Source organism: Mandrillus leucophaeus, unplaced genomic scaffold (assembly GCF_000951045.1).
Source record: "Mandrillus leucophaeus isolate KB7577 unplaced genomic scaffold, Mleu.le_1.0 Scaffold216, whole genome shotgun sequence".
NCBI classification, from domain to species: domain Eukaryota; kingdom Metazoa; phylum Chordata; class Mammalia; order Primates; family Cercopithecidae; genus Mandrillus; species Mandrillus leucophaeus.
In genome coordinates, this window is record NW_012102210.1 from 515,044 (window position 1) to 535,432 (window position 20,389).

Genomic DNA, 20,389 nt, shown 5'->3' on the forward strand with positions numbered 1-20,389 from the left:
AGCCTCAACCTCCTGGGCTCAAGCATTCCTCCTATAATCCAACTCATCTTTTTTTTTTTTTTTTTGAGATGGAGTCTCACTCTGTCGCCCAGGCTGGAGTGCAGTGGTGTGAGCTCAGCTCACCGCAAGCTCTGCCTCCTGGGTTCACACCATTCTCCTGCCTCAGCCTCCCAAGTAGCTGAGACTACAGGCACCCGCCACCTATCTTCTCTCTTAGAAATTCTAGCCAGAAGGCTGGGTGCGGTGGCTCACACCTGTAATCCTAGCACTTTGGGAGGCTGAGGCGGGCGGATCATGAGGTCAGGAGATCGAGACCATCCTGGCTAACACGGTGAAACCCGTCTCTACTCAAAATACAAAAAAATTAGCTTGGCGTGTTGGGTGTTGGTGGGCGCCTGTAGTCCCAGCTACTCGGGAGGCTGAGGCAGGAGAATGGCGTGAACCCGGAAGGCGGAGCTTGCAGTGAGCTGAGATCGCGCCACTGCACTTCAGCCTGGGTGACAGAGTGAGACTCCCTCTCAGAAAAAAAAAAAAAAAAAAAAAAAAAAAAAGAAATTCTAGCCAGGCACTGTGACACATGCCTGTAGTCACAGCCAATCAAGAGGCTGTACTGAGAGGACCACTTGTGCCTAGGGGTTCAAGTCTAGCCTGGGCAACATAGCAAGACCCCATTTCTTAAAAAATTCTGTATGTGTGTGGGTGTTGGGGTATATAAGCCATTCACAATTATAACTAGTATGTTAAGTCTTACTTCTTCTTTCCCGAGTTACTTTAAAATAAAAGTCCCACTACTTTTCTTGAGACTTAATCCTTTCCCCCCACCAAAACTACATTTCAATCCACTTCCATCAGCCTCACAGTCAGTGAAAATCTTTTAAAAAAGACCAATGAATGTCACTCCTGGTTTGGGGGGTTGTAAGTTGTTTTCATCTTATTCTATGTTTTGTTAGATATTTTATTAGAAAGTCAGAAGACATTATAGCAGGGTTGCTAGCTAGAAACCAGTTTCTACTCCTTAAGATCCAACTCAAGGTACATGGTATGCAAAACCACTTCTGAATTACCATGTAAACTATGCTAGTAATGGAATGGGGGTTGGCAGTGGTAAAAACTGTACAGCACACCATAGTGTAACAGAGTAATGTACAGGTGTTCAGAAATAACTAACATCAATTATATCCCAGATTCCTAAACCCTCCTGCTCCCAAATGAAGGATAAAGAAGGCTTCTCTGAAATATTTAATCCTATGACCTGAAATCATATAATAGTTTCAAAATTATGTTGCCAGGCCAGGCGCAGTGGCTTACGCCTGTAATCCTAGCACTTTGGGAGGCTGAGGCAGGCAGATCACTTGAGGCCAGGAGTTTAAGACCAGCCTGGCCAACATGGCGAAACCCCATCTCTACTAAAAATGCAAAAATTTTCCAGGGATGGTGACACATGCCTGTAGTCCCAGCTACTCAGAAGGCAAAGGCATAACAATGGTTTGAGCCTGGACTGTGGAGGTTGCAGTGAGCAGAGACTGAGCCACTGCACTCCAGCCTGGGTGACAGAGTGAGACTCCGTCTCCACAAACAAACAAACAAACAAACAAACAGACAAAACCCAAAATTATGTTGCCAAGCTAGTATTCCTGTAAAACATTAGGGTTGGGGGAATTTGAGCAAACAATTGTTTATTTGCTCAGCCCTTCTTAGGGCTTGGTATTTACTGCAATATTGGAAGCTGCCATGCATATATCTGTCATTGCTTACCTAGCTCTCCAGAAAAAAAAGTTGTAATTTTTAAAGCTTCTCAACTGTCTTTCCTCAATCTCTTTGTGCGGGGTGTGTGTGTGTGTGTGTGTGTGTGTCTGTGTGTGTGTGAATGTGTATGTGTGTCTCTGCAAGCCCCTAGCTTTCCAGCACTTTTCCTTGTACCCTGTCTCTGAGTTTGCTAAACTCCTGAATATAGGAGCGCAAAGCTGACCCACAGCTCAGACATCTGGCTTCTAATAGTCCTGGTGCAATACTGATCACTGGGATTAAGAGCATGTCAGTGAGTGTTAACAAAGCTAGTTAAAACTGTTTTATGTTTTCAACAACATATGTTTCATTCAGAGGCTGGATAAAGGCAGAGTGAAACCATTAAGTCAACAAAAATGCCAAACACGACTGTTCTAAAGTCCCATGGAAAACATACTTACCTTCAGTGAGAGTTTTTAATCTTTTTTTTTTTTTTTTTTTTTTTTTCTGAGACAGAGTCTTGCTCTGTAGCCCAGGCTGGAGTGCAGTGGTGTGATTGGCTCACTGCAACTTCCACCTACTAGTTTAAACAATTCTCGTGTCTCAGCCTCCCAAGTAGCTGGGATTATAGAAGGATGCCACCATGCCCAGCTAATTTTTGTATTTTTGGTAGAGACGAGGTTTTACCATTTTGGTCAGGCAGGTCTTGAACTCCTGACTTCAAGTGATCTGCCCACCTTGGCCTCCCAAAGTGCTGGGATTACAGGCGTGAGCCACCATACCTGGCCTTAAACTTCTTTTATGTCTTCATTTATTTCCAAAATGAAATGCAGAGTATCACATTTCCTATAAGCAAGTGAAAGCAACGAACTACAAAGTATATAGAAAAACAACCTCACTACCATTCTGTTTTTTAGTGCTCTACTGTTCAAGCAATTAATTTCACATTGATCACTATAGAGAGTTATAGAACCACTATGCTTCCTAGGATTAAAGGTAGAATCAGGGCAGGATAAAGGACCTCAGCTACCATGGTTTGGTACAAGCGTTTTATGTCAGTCCTCTAAGATTGAGAAGAGTCTTGTCTGATTTAAATTATGGGAATATTCTAGAATGGTCTACAGTTGCTGAGAGAAATGCCATAAACAAATCTAGCCAGAACAAGGCTGAGGGCAGGGACCCTCTGCAGTAGTTACCGTGTGACGTGAACTACACTTAGAAGGCATATAATGGTGTGGAGTACATGCAAATCTATTTGGTTATACATGGGCTCTCACATGAGGATTTTCAGATATCAACTAATTAGTCTGACATTTGTTTTCTCTTTTAATCAACATGGTAAGAAAACTACAAATATCTTCCTCCAAGGTGCCATCACTCTGGTCTCTTACCAGATGAAGATGTTTCCTGGTCATTCCAGATGAGGCCCCCCAGACCTCCGCAATGAATTTTTAAGTTATCCTAAAGCTAACTGTATCCATTTCTTTTGTAACAAACTGGCAGTAAAATATTATAGCTATTGAGTTACATGTATCATCAACCTTCCACTTTTCCACTCTTTCTTTACCTGTCTGTTGAAATCCTCTTCATTCTCCATCCACATGTACTCTGCAAATGGGTTTTCCTTTTCATCGTGCCCACTTAACCCCTGGTCCTCTTTGGATTTTACACTGGGTGATGTATTTGCCATATTGGATCCATTCATTATGATAGAACCTAAAGAGGAGCAAAAGAAAAGATAAAATGAATATAAGGATAAAGGAAATGTAGATCTAAAACATGCAGATTCTGTCAGAAGCTTCTGAAATTCTAAGTCAAAGATTTTAACTATAAACAGAAACAATCTGTAACGCTTATAAAACCATCCATATTCTACAGTTAACAACTAGACAGATGTACAATTATTTAAAAGTTAAAAGAAAAGATGTCTATTAACACCTAGGCTCACTTAGTCTTTCTAGGCAAGTGGGACAGGGGTGGGAGGGGTGGGAATCTTCCCATGCCAAATTTCTGTAGGTCCTGGAACCTAGTGAAGATCATTACAGCTTCCTTAACATCTAAACAGATAGAGAAAATACATTCTTAATGAACATCGTAAGTACCTACTCCTTATTCTAATTTTCAAGCTGTTTTTCTTTAAAATGTATTAAAAAATGTTTATCATATTGATAAGCAAAATGGAAAAAACAAAAGTCACCTGTTGTCCAGCCATCCAGAGTTAAGAACAATTAACAATGTGGTACATATAACCTTCCTGAATTCCCATATGTTTGTGTAGATACAAACATACACACATATTTCCCAAGTATCCATTCTCAATAGTAATAGGATCATGTGCTACAACATGCCCCATTATTTGCTTTTTCTCATTCCTATGTTATTTAATAATATAGCCATACCATCTTTTGGGGGTGTTTCCAATGTTTCTGTTTATAAAGGTTCTGCTTTATCAAGGTCTTTTCTAATTATTTATTTAGGATATCTCCTAGAAATCGAGCTGTTACATTGGAGAGTTATGTTCTCTTTTTTTAAGGCTCTTGGCATTGCCACACTACTATAAGAATTTAAATTCCCACCAGTAGTGTGGAAGTGCCCGTTTCCCAACGGAAGCGGGTATTAATCATTAGTTTTATTTTCTAAACCATTGCCAATCTCATAAGATAAAACTTGCATTTTTTTTTACATTTCTTTAATTTTTACTGAGGCTGATTATCTTAAGATATGTTTACTGGCCATTTATATTTCTTATTCTGTAATTTTACTGCTAAAGTACTTTGCCCATTTTTCTACTGGGGTATATATCTTTTCCTTATCTTTTGTAAAAACATGTATTATATTTGTTATAATTTTTATTTTTTATAATTTAAATGAAAGTTTATAACTAAATATGTTATTCATTATATTTAATTTTTTAGTGGCAATTTTTGCTCGCCTTAATTTTTTTCTAGCTCATGTATATGTTTCTGTCTACAGCTTTGTAAAATTGTATGTAAATAAAATGGTTTATTTTGGCTTCTAAACCCATTTTGATGTTTTTGCTGTCATTTAGAATATATCTTTTTCTGTTATTCTTCTAAATCTTAACAATTCCTCAAAAATCATTCCAGTCTTCATTCACTACTTTCCTTCTCTACTTATTCACCACTTCCCTTCTGTACTTAGTATACTACTTAATTGTTGTTTCATATGCATAATTTTTCTCCTTCCAATTAGATTCTCAATTCCTGACAAGCAAGATTGAGTTTAATAGATTTTGTAACTCACCACAATATTAGGAGTTCCATAAATACCTGAGGCTTAATTGTATTTAGGCAACTTTCCTTCTCTAACTCATCTCCCTTCAACCTTGACTCCATCTCTACCCTGACTCCCACCTTCCTTGGAACTTCTTTAAGTTTTAACAAATTACTTCCCAGGGGTTCTTTCCATCTTGGCAACACTCGTGAATAAGTTATTTTCTGCTTCTGGATACCGTAAAATATTCTTTCTTCATTCTCTTTAAAGTTTTTTTTTTTTTTTTTTTGTTTTTTGTTTGTTTTGTTTTGCAATTTCCTAACCTGTTATGGATATTAGAAATGCAATATACTAAAAAGACAAGGTAAAATTGTGAAGAGTAAAGAATAGCTGGAAAAACAACTCAGTGGTACATAGTTCTAAAATAATTCATTTAAAATAGAATCCATTTATATCACTGTAGGTTTAAACAAAGCTACCAGTATGAAATATATCTGTTTAACACATTTTAAATAGAAACAAAAGAAATCAATGTCTATTCCAAATACAGATTCATAATAATAATTTCATAAGCTATAGAGGGGAAGAAACCAGTTCTTTATTTTTACCACTTCCATCTGTAGCATAACAATGATAGAAGCAAGGCTGTTCTAAATGCCAGGGCAACAGTATTTGCCCTGTATGTAAGTGGGGTATTCCTAAGCACAGAGACTCTTAAAGGTCCTGAACCTTGCTAGGTAGCAAGATATACTGTACTATTATTTCCAAAGATTTGGCAGTTGTTTGCAACTAGCACATTGACTTCTCACCATCAATATGGAAAATCACTATACAGAATCAGAAATCAGAGTTCAGTTTTTTAAAAAAAATATCTTCCTGTGCCCAAAAATAAGTCCTGAGTGCATATGATTGTAAGGAAAAAGGGAAAGGGAAGGCAAAGGAAGAAAAAGTAAAAAAACAAAACAAAACAAAAAAAAAACCCTTCTAATTCAAGAGCAAGGTGGAGCACAGATAGCAAATTCCAGGATGTGCTTATTCATGAGAAAGGGAGAGGGGAATTACCATAAACTCAACGAAAACTGTTACTGAACTTAATGCAAATACTTCACAGAAGTTGAAAACACTGATATGGTATTGTCAATACTAGGCAAGTGATTCTCTTATAATAGATTATACAGTGTTGATTTGTATTTTGTACTATTCAACCTGTGTTTTCCAAACAATTAGAAAGTTTGGTGTTTCCAAACAGCAGCATTCCAACAACTTAATTTTTATACTGTTTAAAAATTAATAAAGCACTTTCATACCCACACTTCAAGGCACATAGTTCAAGAACAATATTGTTTTGTGGGCCTGCTGGGTGTGAGTGAACTGCTGCTTAATGTGCCCTGGCTTTAGTAGCTAGGTGGCAATAGGGAGATTTTTGCTGGAGATTGGTAACTCCTAGGGAAGACATTTGGATGTTTCCAACTTGGGGAAGACACGAGGGAAGACAGGATCATCACAACTTCCCTGAAGTTCCTGCTCCCAGTTTCATGCAACATTTTCTTTCTGTTTCCAGCTCTTTCCCAGGTCACTGTTCATGCTTGAGCACTGTGTTTCTCTAGCCATTCAATTTCACCATTTCACATTCATTATTTCACTTGATCCTCATCCACATCAAGGATGAAAGTCTAGTGTAGTGAGGACAAATAAAATATGCCCAAAGCTTCCAGAGATGGGAGGAATGCTTGGTTACATAAATCGGGTTAAGAGGCTGAATGGTTGCCACGTTGTGAGTTACATTACAGAGAGGCTCATGGTACAAGGAAATGAACCACCATGTAAGTGAGCTTAGAAGTGCATTTTCCTCCCAGTCAAGCCTTCAGATGAGATAGCAGCCCCAGATGACAGCTTGATTGCAACTTTGTAAGAGTCTCAAGCACAGGCACTCTGCCAAACTATTCCCAGATTCCTGATGCACAGAAATTATGAAATAATAAATATTTGTTGTTTTAACCTGCTAAGCTCTGGGGTAAGTTGTCACCTAACAATAGCTTATACAGGTAGTCAATAAACACTGGCAATTAACTCTGCCACACAAACCACTATGTTACAACATCTTTTTATCTATCAAGAAGACAAATGTGCAATTTGAAATAGGTCACTGCTTGAGAAGCAGTTCTTTAAGATTTAGACCTCAACAGTAGATAAAGGAGTTTGTGTCTGGTCTGTGACTACACTGCATCTTGAAATCTAAGAACAATTTGAAACTTATTTCCCCTTCACCCCACTTGCCCTCTTATACACAGTCAAACATGCTGAAAATAAGAAATAACAGTTGTCACTTTAGCTGAAAATGGGAAAGCTCGCAACCCTGTTAATAGTCAATACAAGGGTGCTAAGGCCTGCCAAGCATTTGAGTTGGCACTATCATGGTCAAGGGTCAAGACATATTTGTGTCTAAAATATGTGGCTTGAAATAGGGATTTCTGTTCCAAGTCAGAAAGAACTCGAGGACTTTTAATGTATCTAGGATATTTCAAGGATACATGCTTCATCAGTTTAACACTTAAAACACCCACAACTTTCAGATCCAACATGCTCACACCAAAAACTAGCTATTCTTTGAACTTAAATAATATTTTTCAGAAGTTACAAACCTGCAATGTGCCTATGATAACAGTTTGCTAAGATTACTTAGGACTTTTGACTGAATTACCTGGAAAAAGTCTACTGAACAACTGAAGTAAAAACTAGTCCCTCCTATTTTGTTTCCTACAGTTTCATTACTTCCTTCAGTCTGGTTAATACCATTTTAAAAAGTAAATATTGTGGATGACAGCTTTAAATTTTATTTCAAATATTCTGCCACTGGATTCAGGTTTTGCTTTCTCTCAGCTACATCTTAACAACTAAGATCATAAATCTACTCACTCATTAATATCCGAGTGCCTACTGACCCTCAGTGCTGAGGCATTGTGCTTGACTCTTGCTTTGATAGGGTACACAGCCCTTGACCTGGTGATATTTATATTCTCCCAGGAGAGAGACAAGAAAATAGTTAAAAATAATTATGATCCATGCTATAAAAGGGACTATTAGAAAACAATAGGGGGCCCAATCTAGTCCAGGAGAGGGGGATGGTTCAGAAAGGTTTCCCTGAGCAAGAAACATTTTCATCAACACCTAAAGAATGTAAGTTTACTAGCAATAGGGATGAGAGAGAAAAGGATGTACAATGAATCAAAGGCAGGAGGGAACTTTTGGGAACTACAAGAAGGTAGGTATGTATATAGCCGGAGAATGACAAGGAAGAGAGATGAGGTTGGAGAGGCAGGTGGGGCCAGATCAGATCATTTAGGACCTTAAGAGACCACATGAAGGATTTTGGATTTCATCCTACATAATAGAAGCCATTATAAGGAGTTCTCAAATTCCTTATAATGCATTGTAGCATGATTCGACATATTTTGAGATCACTCAGGCTGCCGTGTGGAAAATGGATTGGAGAGACAGATTAAATAATGAGAGACTGGTAAGGAAGCTATTGCTCCAATCCAGATGAAAAAAGGGTAGCTGCTTGAACTAAGATGATGGCAGTGAGAAGAAAGGAGGTAGACTCCAAAACTATTTTAGGAGGTTTCTGGTGATGAACTAGATGTGGGGAGTCAGAGTGAGGGAAATATCAAGGATAATTTTGGCACAAGCAACTGGGTGGATGGTAATGTCATTCACTGAGCTAAGGAACTCTGTGGGAAGGGCAAACTTTTCTTGGGTGGTGATAGGGGCGTGGGGGTAAAAAAGGTGATGAGTTCTATTTTGGACATGTTAAATTTGCAATGCTTCTGAAACACTCAAATGGTGACGTTAAGTAGGTTGGCTGTATGCACCAAGAATAGGAGAAGTCTGCCTAAATATAGAAAGTTAGAGTAGTCGTTTATATAAATGGCAACTGAAGTCATAGGAATAGAGGATACTGCCTATGGAGAAAATGCAAAGTGAGATGAGAAGAGGGTCCATGACCCAGCACTGATGTGTGTGAACATTTTAAAAAGTCAGGTAGAAGCCGGGCGCTGTGTCTCACGCCTGTAATCCCAACACGTTGGGAGGCCAAAGGAGGTGTATCACTTGAGGTCAGGAGTTAGAGACCAGTCTGGCCAACATGGTGAAACCCCATCTCTACTAAAAAGACAAAAATTAGCTGAGTGTGGTGGTGCATGTCAGTAATCCCAGCTACTCGGAGGCTGAGGTAGGAGAATCGCTTAGACCTGGGAGATGGAGGTTGTAGTGAGCTGCGATCGCGCCATTGCACTCCAGATTGGGTGACAGAGCGAGACTCTGTTACACACACACACACAAACACACACACACACAAAAGTAGAGAAGGAAGGCAACATGAAAAGGAAACTGAGAAGAAGCGTTGAGAAGACAATCAGAAGAGTGTGACATCACAGATGTCCATCACAGATGGATTAAATGGTAGCCCCCCAAAATATATATGTCCATGTCCTAATCCATGGAATCTGTGAAGCCTACCTTATTTGGAAAAAAGGGTGTTTGTATATATAATTAAGGACCTTAAGATAAGGAGATCATTCTGAATTATTCAGGTGGGCCCTCAATTCAACGATAGGTATATAAGAGAAAAGCAGAGGGAGATTTAATACACACACAGAAGAGGAGGAGGCAATGTGACCATGGAGGCAGAGATTGGAGTGGTGTTGCCACAAATCAAGGAATGCCCGCAGTCATCAGAATTTGGAAAAGGCAAAGAACAAATTATCCCCTAGAGCCTCCAGAGGGAAAGTGGCCCTCCTGATGCCTTGACTTTGTACTTCTGGCCTCCAGAACTATGAGAGAATAAATGTTTTAAGACACCAGTTTGTGGTAATTTGTTACAGCAGCCACAGGGAATGAATCCAATTCCAGTAAAGTAGGAATACAGAAGGCTGCTGAAAGGTCAAGTAGGAGGAAGACTGAGAAGTGTCCATAGAATTCAGGACCATGGAGTCTCTGATGACCTTAACGAGAGCAGTTTCCATGGAGAAAAATGAGAATGAAAGCCAAATGGAGGTAGGATGAATCGTAGGTGATACCAAGTATGAGATAACTCAGAGTCCAGCTGCCAAGGGAAGAGGCAGGGATGGACAGAAACTGGAGGGGTATGAAGTCCATGGAAATGACATCTTTAAAGATTAGAAAGTCTAGTTCATGTTTAAATGTTCATAGAAAGGGTCTAGTGGAGAGGGACAGGTTACACATACAGGAGGGAGAAGGTACAGTTGATAGTGTAGGTCCTGGGAAGGCAGAAGGGAATATTTGTTTATTTTTGAATAGCTAATACATTCCCACCATTCAAAATCCAAATGCCTGGGATGCTTAATTAGTAAAAGGTGGTTGCATGGTGAGCACGAAATCAGAGCAGTGGGAAGAGCATCAGGAGAAAGATTTTATCCATTACAAAGCCACATGAAACATCCTTACTCCACGGTAGGAAATTTCACTTCCCTGGTGGCAGGAATGCTTATATCCCCCAAGTTTAAGTTGGTCTGCCCAGACAGCTGCTGGATTAATGCATCAAACTCCAACTTTCTAACTTTTTGTTTATTCTTCTAATTTTTCACAGGGTCACACACATACACAAACACAAATAAACATTTTAAAGCTACATAAGCAATACAAGAAATAATTTTATAAAGCCTTTTAAAACCACATAGAACTTTTTTTTTTTTTTGAGATGGAGTCTCACCCTGTCACCCCAGGCTGGAGTGCAGTGGCGCGATCTTGGCTCACTGCAACCTCCACCTCCTTGGTTCAAGCAATTCTCCTGCCTCAGCCTCCTGAGTAGCTGGGACTACAGGCGCGAGTCACCACGCCCAGCTCATTTTTTGTATTTTTAGTACAGACAGGGTTTCACTGTGTTAGCCAGGATGGTCTTGATCTCCTGACCTCGTGATCTGCCCACTTCAGCCTCCCAAAGTGCTGGGATTACAGGCGTGAGCCACCACACCCAGCCAGAACATATTTTTATATAGCATGTCATACTTTGCACTAAAATAATTTCTCTGTCTCCTTGTTTTACAAGATTTTCTTTTACTAAGTAAATAAACCCATCAGATTTTCTCCATTATTTGGTGAAGAATCAAGGAAAAAAAAGAGAAAGGGGGAGTAGTTCAGTTTTTGGTGGGGTGAGGAGACATATGACATGTATATAGAATTTTTTTTAAAAGGTTCCAGGTAACCAACCCAAATGTCCATCAATGACAGACTGGATTAAGAAAATGTGGCACATAAACACCATGGAATACAATGCATTTTATGGAAATACAAGCTTTCCATAAAAAAGGATGAGTTCATGTCCTTTGTAGGGACATGGATGCAGCTGGAAACCATCATTCTCAGCAAACTATCACAAGAACAGAAAACCAAACACTGCATGTTCTCACTCATAGGTGGGAATTGAACAATGAGAACACTTGGACACAGGAAGGGGAACATCACACACTGGGGCCTGTCGTGGGGTCGGGGGAGGCGGAAGGGATAGCATTAAGAGATATACCTAATGTAAATGATGAGTTAATGGCTGTAGCACACCAACATGGCACATGTATACACATGTAACAAACCTGCACGTTGCGCACATGTACCCTAGAACTTAAAGTATAATAATAATAATAATAATAATAATAATAAAAAGAAAAAAAAGGTTCCAGTTAAATCTTGAATTAGAATGATTTTGTCCCATGTACTTCCATTTCATTTATTTCCAGAGAAGCTGCATGGACGTTAACAGAAAACAAATAAGTAGTCATTCTGCTAAGCTTTCCTATATTGACCTCAATGCACAAATGTTCCATTGGTTATCTTCCATTTGATGCAAGAACAGTGCTTGCAAATATGACGTCAGTGAGCTTAAGCAAACAGAAAATGGAACTTACCTGCAATTACAAGTTAACAAGAAGTTTTCAAAAACGTTTTAGTTGACAAGGAAGTCAGGAAAAAGAGGAAAATCACTTACGTGATCTCTACATTTGTAAATTATATCAAAACAAAGGTAAATTACAAATAGAGGCATTTTCTAAATTAAACTCAAGGCTGCCAGATGAGAAAGCAGTATAAATACAATACAGTCTCTTTTTCATTAATGTTTAAAACTTGTCCTATACTGACCTATAAGTTTGCCCCACTGATGAAATGGAATCTGAAAACTGGGATACAGATACTCTGGGAAGAATAATAAAACTGAACTTAATTACAGCAACAGTCTAGTCCCTGGACCAGAGTCAAGAAAAAAAAACAGAAGCATACTCAAATAGGATTAAGAATGCATTTAGCTGGCCAGGCGTGGTGGCTCATGCCTGTAATCGCAGCACTTTGGGAGGCCGAGGTGGGTGTATCACCTGCGGTCAGGGGTTCTAGATCAGCCTGGCCAGCATGGTGAAACCCCGTCTCTACTAAAAATACAAAAATTAGCCGGGCGTGGTGGCAGGTGGCTGTAATCCCAGCTACTTGGGGAGGTGGGGGGTGGGGGGAGGCAGGATAATCACTTGAACCCAGGAGGCGGAGGTTTCAGCGAGCTGAGATTGCGCCTTCGCACTCTAGCTTGGGGGACAAGAGCAAGACTTGTCTCCAAAAAAAGACTGCATTTAGCAAGTGGCAAGAAGGTCTATTCTAATTGAGCGGTTTTCAGTCTTAGGAGTATACAGAATCGCCTGGAAGTTTTTCCACATCCATACTTTGCAGATATTCTGACTTGTTAGGCCTGAGCCAAGGTCCAATTTTTGCATTTCTGCTTGTTAATTTGTTATAGGTAATTCTGATATATAGAAAGACTAAAGGCTTAAAAACAATTCTTCAAATATAGTGACAACCTCTACCTGGAATAGTCCAAATCCTAATTACCCTAATTCCTACACCAACAGTTCCCAAACTAGTGTTCTACAAACTACAGTCTTGTGAATGTTCTTTGAAAAAAAAAAAAAAAAACATGGCCATGTGTAAATTCATTGTTCTGAAAAGTCCTGTTTAATTTACCAAGCATTTTCCAAATTTATGTATTGTTACCTTTATTACACATATTACATACATTTTTAATCTGGTAACTATTAACAATCCCAAACTTTTAGAAACAATGCCCCAAGGATGTTCTGTGATATCACTATCATTCTACTGGATATGTACAGAACAGTCATAAAATGTACTCCACAAGGCATTTAAAGGCAGTTTCAAAGGTAGAATCAAAAGACTTGCCAAAAGTCAGTGGCAAGATTTCTAGACTCAGAGCCTTCTAGTCCTCAAGTTCCAACTCCTCGCCCCAAAGCCAATCAACTGTCCTCCCAGAATAACATCAAACAGCAATTAGCATGTGGTCCTCGACTTCTCCAGATCAGCTCCAAAAAGACACAGACTATTAATGGGGGAAATATTGTGAAGTCTTTAACAGATAACGTTAATCAAAAACATCCCTATGGGTAAATTATTATATATAAAAAGCTTTTCTCACCAACAAGTGTCTCTATACATTTCAGACTGATATGATGACAATTTTTTAAATGCATAATTATATCAAAAAATGCCACTATAAAAGCCTGAATACAATCTCCGAGCCTAAGGTCTTCCCCATTTTCACCTCCCTCTCACATTTGATTACTTGTATATTTGAGAGAGTATCACTCATTATTTGTTTTGGGACTAGTCTATAATCTTGGAAGTTTCTTGAGGGCAAGAATCAAGTCCTTTATAGCTTCTAGCATGCCTCTGTGCACCCACCAGGTCCTTAATAAATAATCTGTTGATTAACTGTCATTTTTAGAATGCTGTATTCTAAATCTCATTTCCTAGGCAGGAAGCCCATGCCCTTAGGGGTTAGGATCTGTGAGTGAGGACTCTTCGTTGAGTATGAACAGTTATTCCCCACAGTCAGTGACAGCACTACTCTGGAATCTGTTTTTGACAAATCAAGTTACTCAAGAGGGATTAAAAAACACTTATTTATATATTTTTTAGTAGAGATGGCATCTATGTTGCCCAGGCTGGTCTTAAACTCCTGGACTCAAGTGATCCTCCTGCCTCAGCCTCCCAAAGTGCTGGTATAACAGGCATGAACCACTATGCCCAGACTATTTTTTAATTTTTATAGAGACAGGGTCTCACTCTGTAGACCAGGCTGGAGTGCAGTGGTGCAATAATGGCTCACTGCAGCACTGAACTCCCAGTCTCAGGCAATCCTCCTGCCTCAGCCTCCCAAGTAGCTAAGACTACAGGTGTGCACCACCAGGCATGCCTAATTTTTTTTTTAAGAGAAGGGGTCTTGCTATGTTGCCCAGGCTGGTCTCAAACTCCTGGCTTCAAGCAATCCTCCTGCCTCAGCCTCCCAAAGTGCCAGATTACAGATGTGAGCCACTGTGCCTGGCCGGGCGGGGGCGGGGGGAACACTTCTAATCTAGAAAATTTTGTGTTCTTGTTTACTATTTTAGCATTAATAACACCAAGAGACTATAACATTCTCTTCATGTGCTATATGCTAAGAATAAAAGCTTGCCACAGTGGAATTATCTAAACTAGAAGAAATCCATACAGTGAATCCCAACAAAAATCACAAAAAGGGATCACATGTTCATTTTATTTGATATATTTCTGGAAAAAAATGTTTGCCATAGCAAAGTGGAGAGAGGGGAGCCAAGCAGCATAACACATCTGTAATGAGGTAGTGAAAACAGTATCCACTGGAAATCTTTTCAGGAAGGGTGTCATTTTGGGTTGGAAAAGCTCTTTGAAAGTTAATCTGGGGGAGAAAGAGGGTCCTTGAGGAACCAGGGTAAGGTCAGAACATTTCCTGGGAGAAAGGGGAACATTTATCTGGCTAATGAGGGCACAGTGCTGGACAGAGTGAAAAAGAAAAAGTCAAGAGTCGTACATTTCAGAGTATGAAAGGCCTCACACTGTGTAAAATGGACTATACCTTAAGACTTCCAATTTTCAGTAAGACTATTAGGCCCATATAAAATTTAGGAGTTTGTGGATTTTTTGGTGTGGAAATCACTCAAGAGGCAGATTTTATGTCTAAATTGCAATGGCAAGACTTAGTATGAATTGGGAATTTGTCCCAATTTATGAATTGGGAAAGCATTTAAGACAAGTTTCTCCAGGCCTCTAAGGGAATGAGAATCCCACTGGACAATTAAGTTACACAGAAAAAACAAGTATGGTAATCTATTCAAATACAAGGTGGAAAGGATGGCAATAAAATAACAGCTCTTCTAAGTACTTCAGTAACAGTCTCTCTTTTAATCTTCGTAACAATCCCATGAGGCAGGGACTATTAGTCTCCCAGTTTTTTTCATATAAATACTCCGCCTTTCATTTATTTATTTAAAATTTCTTTTTTTAGAGACAGGGGTCTCACTGTGATGTCCAGACTGGACTTGAACTTCTAGGCTCAAGTGATCCCCCTGCCTCATCCTCTCAAGTAGCTAGGATTACAGGCATGAGCCACCAGAGATTCATTAAACACCTTGCCTAAAGTATAACCTAGTAGTACTAGAATTGGTGCTTAAGCTTAGGTCTTTCTGGTCCCAAAGCCCATGTTCTTAACCACTCCCATGTAGTGACTACCCCATGCTCTCACACTTCCCACTTTAGGTTCAGAAAGGCTATAATAGAAAACTCTGATTTGATCTCAAATATTACAAATGGGGTTCGGGGAACCATGCTGAAGAAAAATGTTATTCAACAAAAGTACTGAGGTCTTCGGAAGGAAAACACAAACCAATCACAGCACATGGTAGCTTATTTAAATAAAAATAAATTACATTCCCTACCATGAACATATGAAGCTCCATTTAATTTGAAGCTTGCTAATACTTTTAGGACGAGAAAGCAATCCTCCAAATAGGTCTACAACCCATTATGCACAATTCCAATATCTAAACAGCTCTAAAAACCATGAATTTTTCATATGCTTTATGTCAAAACTTACAGGACAGTAAAATTTGGTCTGAACTGATATGAAGCTATATACAGCCTTTATCTACCCACTTCGTGTGAATACTCCTGTTTTGCTCAGAAATATTAATGTATGTGACTAAGGATGTTGCACCAGACACACTGAGGCATTCGTAACACAGAGAAAGCATCTTCCTAAATCTGAAAAATTCTGAATTCTGAGAGTTGTCTAGTTCCAAGGGCTTTGGACCCTCTATGGACCTGTATTCCAAAGAATTTAAAAAACAATTTCCAAGGATGATTAGATCAGAGGCACTCAGTGTTTAGGATTTCATAAACCAACAGATTTTAAAAAATATTGAGGACAATATAGGATTCCAATTAAAAACCATACAAAGATGGTAAAAACATCCTTATCAACATCATTCTATAAAAGGATATTTTAGCACCAAAAAAACCCAAGAAGGCCTTAATTCAATGCAAAGGACAATTCTTTAAACTGAATAAATTTGATGTTACGAAAAATACTATGTGGTCCTTATATTTCTTATTTCACAATAAGTTGGTGAAAATTCACCTGGGTCTAGCACTGATCTGATCTGAGGCATACAGTCCAGGAGCCTACATAAAATTACCTGGGAAAGTTATTAAAAAATGCAACCCAACCAAGATCGTGCCACCATACTCCAGCCTGGGTGACAGAGCGAGACTTCGTCTCAAAAAAAAATGCAGACCGCCCACCTCCCAAACAGGTTCCATCCTAGGAGATCACAATTCAGATGGTCTGAAGGTGGGGCGCAAAATCTGTATGGTTTTCTAGAAAACAGTCTGGGTTGTTTTTGATGTGCAGCCAAGCTTCAGAGCCACCAGTTTAATCTGTGGGTTCTAGTTCTACCCTTCTTCACTCAAACTCTTCTCTGAGGGGTAAGGGGAGAAAAACAGGAATGTTTCCAAGTAGGGAATCTTCCTAACCCACTGTTTGTAATACTAGTTATTCCTTCAAACAGTCTAGGCTGAACCAGCTGGTCAACTGAGGCTATTAGCCGTGGAATGATAGAAATTAGTGTTGACAAGCAAGAAAAACTTGTTAAAGCAAAACTTCTCTATGAAAAGGTGTGGCTTCCAGAGTTTCTTTTCTCTTCAACCCAAAGATTCTACAGATTCTACATATGATGCCTAAGTTCAGCACAGATATCTCTGTGCTGACAATAATAATAAAACTTTAAAAAATATATGATTGTGTACTTTATATATATGTGTATCTATGTGTGTGTGTATCTATGTGTTCCTTCGAAGCTGTCTTCATTACCCAGCTTCTATGCCAGGTCTTTGATTTTGGCCTTGATTTTTCATCTTCAAACGGAGTACAAGAATTACCAGTATTACCTCAGTTGAGGTACAAATCCTATAAAAATGGAAAACCCATAGCATGCTTGATGATTAATGAAGCAGACTATATTATCCAACATTCCAATAAGATAAAATAATCACAATGATTTCTCTTTTTTGGAAAAAGTTTCTCTTATTCTCCTACATTACTGTTTAAAATAATCTTAAGAAACATGTCTAATATCTTTAAAAACACACAAAAGTTTCAATTTAATAAGTACTCAAAGCTCTTTACCAGTTTTAAAAAATACAAGGCCCTTCTAAAGTAAGGCTAAATGCTAAGTGATGGGGGAGAGAAAAAGGACATAAATAACTCGTACTCTCATGGGGTTAATCACTAAATCCTATTTGACTAGAATCTCCTGGCCTCTCTAAGCCTTGCAAATGAAACGGAGTTTCTCACTAGATACTTGGCTATGACTTCCAATCATAAAAAAACAAGAATTGTGTTATGTCACTGTGTATTGCTTGTAACCTGAACTCCACACTAGGCTGGGATCAAGGGTTGAATCTGTCATGATTTGCTCCATAACCTGTGTGTTTCTCATCCCAGACCAAACAGCTTTCTTCTAGAGTTCTACAATATTTAGTATATAAGAGTGGTTCTCAAAAATGTAGTCTCTGGACCAGCAGCATCAGAATCACCTGAGAACTTGTTATAAATGCGAATTCTCAGGCCCCACTCCAGACCTGATGAATCAGAAACTCTGGAATAGGGTCCAGCAATCTGTGTTGCAATAAGCCCTCCAGGTGTTCAAGAACCTCTGGCATATAGCACTTAGAAAAATGCGTTTCTTTCTGTAGGCCCAAAGCCAGGGATACTGTATATTCTATCTTGATATGAAATAACGACATCCAATTAAAAGACATTTATCTCCTTTCTACTCTCACCCTCCATCCAATGTGTTTTATTTTTATGAGTTAAATAAGAACAAATGGCAATCGGAGACTTAGTCTAAAAAGTATATTTACACGTGTCAATTCTCATTCAGCCTGATCTCATACAATACCACTTACATCCTCTTACATCTAAAGTTTTAGAAAAGGATCTTCACAATGTAAGTCTCAGGAACACTAGGAGTTCTATAATAAAATGCCAAGTAGATCTGAATGTTCAAACTTACTAAGAGAAGAAAAGTGGAATTATTGGCTATATATACATATTTTAATTTTTTTTGAGACGGAGTCTCACTGTTGTCTAGGCTGGAGTGCAGTGGCACGATCTTGGCTCACTGAAAACTCTGCCTCCCCGGTTCAAGTGATTCTCCTGCCTCAGCCTCCTGAGTAGCTGGGATTACAGGAGTCCACCACCATGCCCAGCTAACTTTTCTATTTTTAGTAGAGACAGGGTTTCACCATTTCACCATGTTGGTCAGGCTGGTCTCAAACTCCTGACCTCAGGTGATCTGCCCACCTGGGCCTCCCAAAGTGCTGGGGTTACAGGTGTGAGCCACCATGCCCAGTCTATACTTTTGAATTGCATTCTACAGGAAATTAAAGTTTTGAATTTTTTTCACCTTCATAACTTTCAAGTTAACAGAATTAAACCAGAATACTCCATTCTTTCAAAGCCTCTAGCCAGGCAAAGTTTTACTGTATTGCTTCTTGCTTTCAATGGATATGAAACAGAGTCCTGGTAGGCACACTGTGTTACCTGCAAAGATGCAGAACTAAATGGTTCCGTATTCAGTATTAAAAACAAAAGTCCTTAAACCTCAGATGGTAAAGGTAATACCTCGCACTAGCAACAAAGCCTCAAATATGAAAAGATACCAAGAACACCACTAGCAAACAAAAATAAGCTCTGGGCTGGGAGCAGTAGCTCATGCCTACAATCCCAGCACTTTGGCAAGCCAAGGGGGGAGGATTACTTGAAGTCAGGAATTCAGGACCAGCCTGGGCAGCATAGCAAATTCATATCTCTACAAAAAATTTTTCAAATCTGCTGGGCGTGGTGGCATATACCTGTAGTCCTAGCTATCTGGGAGGCTGAGGCGAGAAAATCACTTGAGCCCACGAGTTTGAGGCTGCAGGAGCTAAGATCATGCCACTGCACTCCAGCCTGGGTGACAGACCGAGACCTAGGTAATTACATTCTGCTCTACTCCTGTTTACACTAAAATCACTAAGTTAAAATGCTTTCATTCAGCCCAATAAAAATAAAGTGAAATGTGACTTTGGAGCTTGGCTAGCAAAAAAGAAAGAAAAAATAAAGCAAAACGACAAATAACTTACTGGGAGACAGTTTTGGTAACTTCAATGACAGATAAAAGGTTTGTATCCTTAGCCTATAAAGAAATCTTTAAAATTACTCAGAAAAAGAAAAATGATAGAAGAGATAAAATTATTTTATAATTTTATAAAATTACTCAGAAAAAAACAAATACTTTCCAACAGAAAATAGGCAATGCAGAAACAGGCACTTCCTACAAGAATAAAAATGGCCAATAAGCATATAAAAAAGACTCAAAAGCACTAGAAATTAAAGAAAATGTAATTAAAACAATGAGACTTTCTGCCTAAAGATGAGCAAAGATGACAAATGGAAGGGGGAAACTGGAACTCCGTCACTGTTGGTGGGAGTATGTACTGAACCCATTTTCCTGCAAGGATAATTTGAAAATTTCTATTAAAAACCCTAAAACTCTTTTTTTGTTATTTTCCTCCAGAAATTCTACTTCTATGAATTCAGTCCAAAAATGCTTGCTGAGTCCATTAAAATGTATATATAAGGAAATTCACCTCTGGAGTGGCAATGATTCACTTAATATACAGCCAGCTATTGATGATGCCAGGATATATTTACTGCCACAGAAACATGCCCAAAATATAGTAAGTGACAAAAGACTGTATTTCATGATTCTACTTTTAAAAATGTTTGTATGCATAAAAAAGTATAAAAAGCAGCAAACCAGAATGTTTTGAGTGGCAGAATTGAAGGTTTTTCTTTTTTTTCTTTTCTTTTTTTTTTGAGACAGCATCTTACTCTGTCGAGTGCAATGGCGCGATCTCAGCTCACTGCAAGCTGCGCCTCCCGGGTTCACACCATTCTCCTGCCTCCTGTAGCTGGGACTACAGGCGTTTGCCACCATGCCCAGCTACCTTTTTTTTTTTT

At 39.0% G+C, this 20,389-nt stretch overlaps 1 protein-coding gene across 2 annotated transcripts in view; it reads right to left on the minus strand.

The window, feature by feature from the left end:
• Window positions 1-20,389, minus strand: part of PAIP2B (poly(A) binding protein interacting protein 2B) — a 37,336-nt gene that overhangs the window by 8,492 nt on the left and 8,455 nt on the right. For both annotated transcript variants that reach the window (XM_011980645.1, XM_011980644.1), the window contains exon 2: window positions 3,293-3,441. In XM_011980645.1, the coding sequence (XP_011836035.1) occupies window positions 3,293-3,430 (138 nt within the window). In that variant the 5' untranslated portion in view covers window positions 3,431-3,441. The remainder of the gene's footprint in view (window positions 1-3,292; window positions 3,442-20,389) is intronic.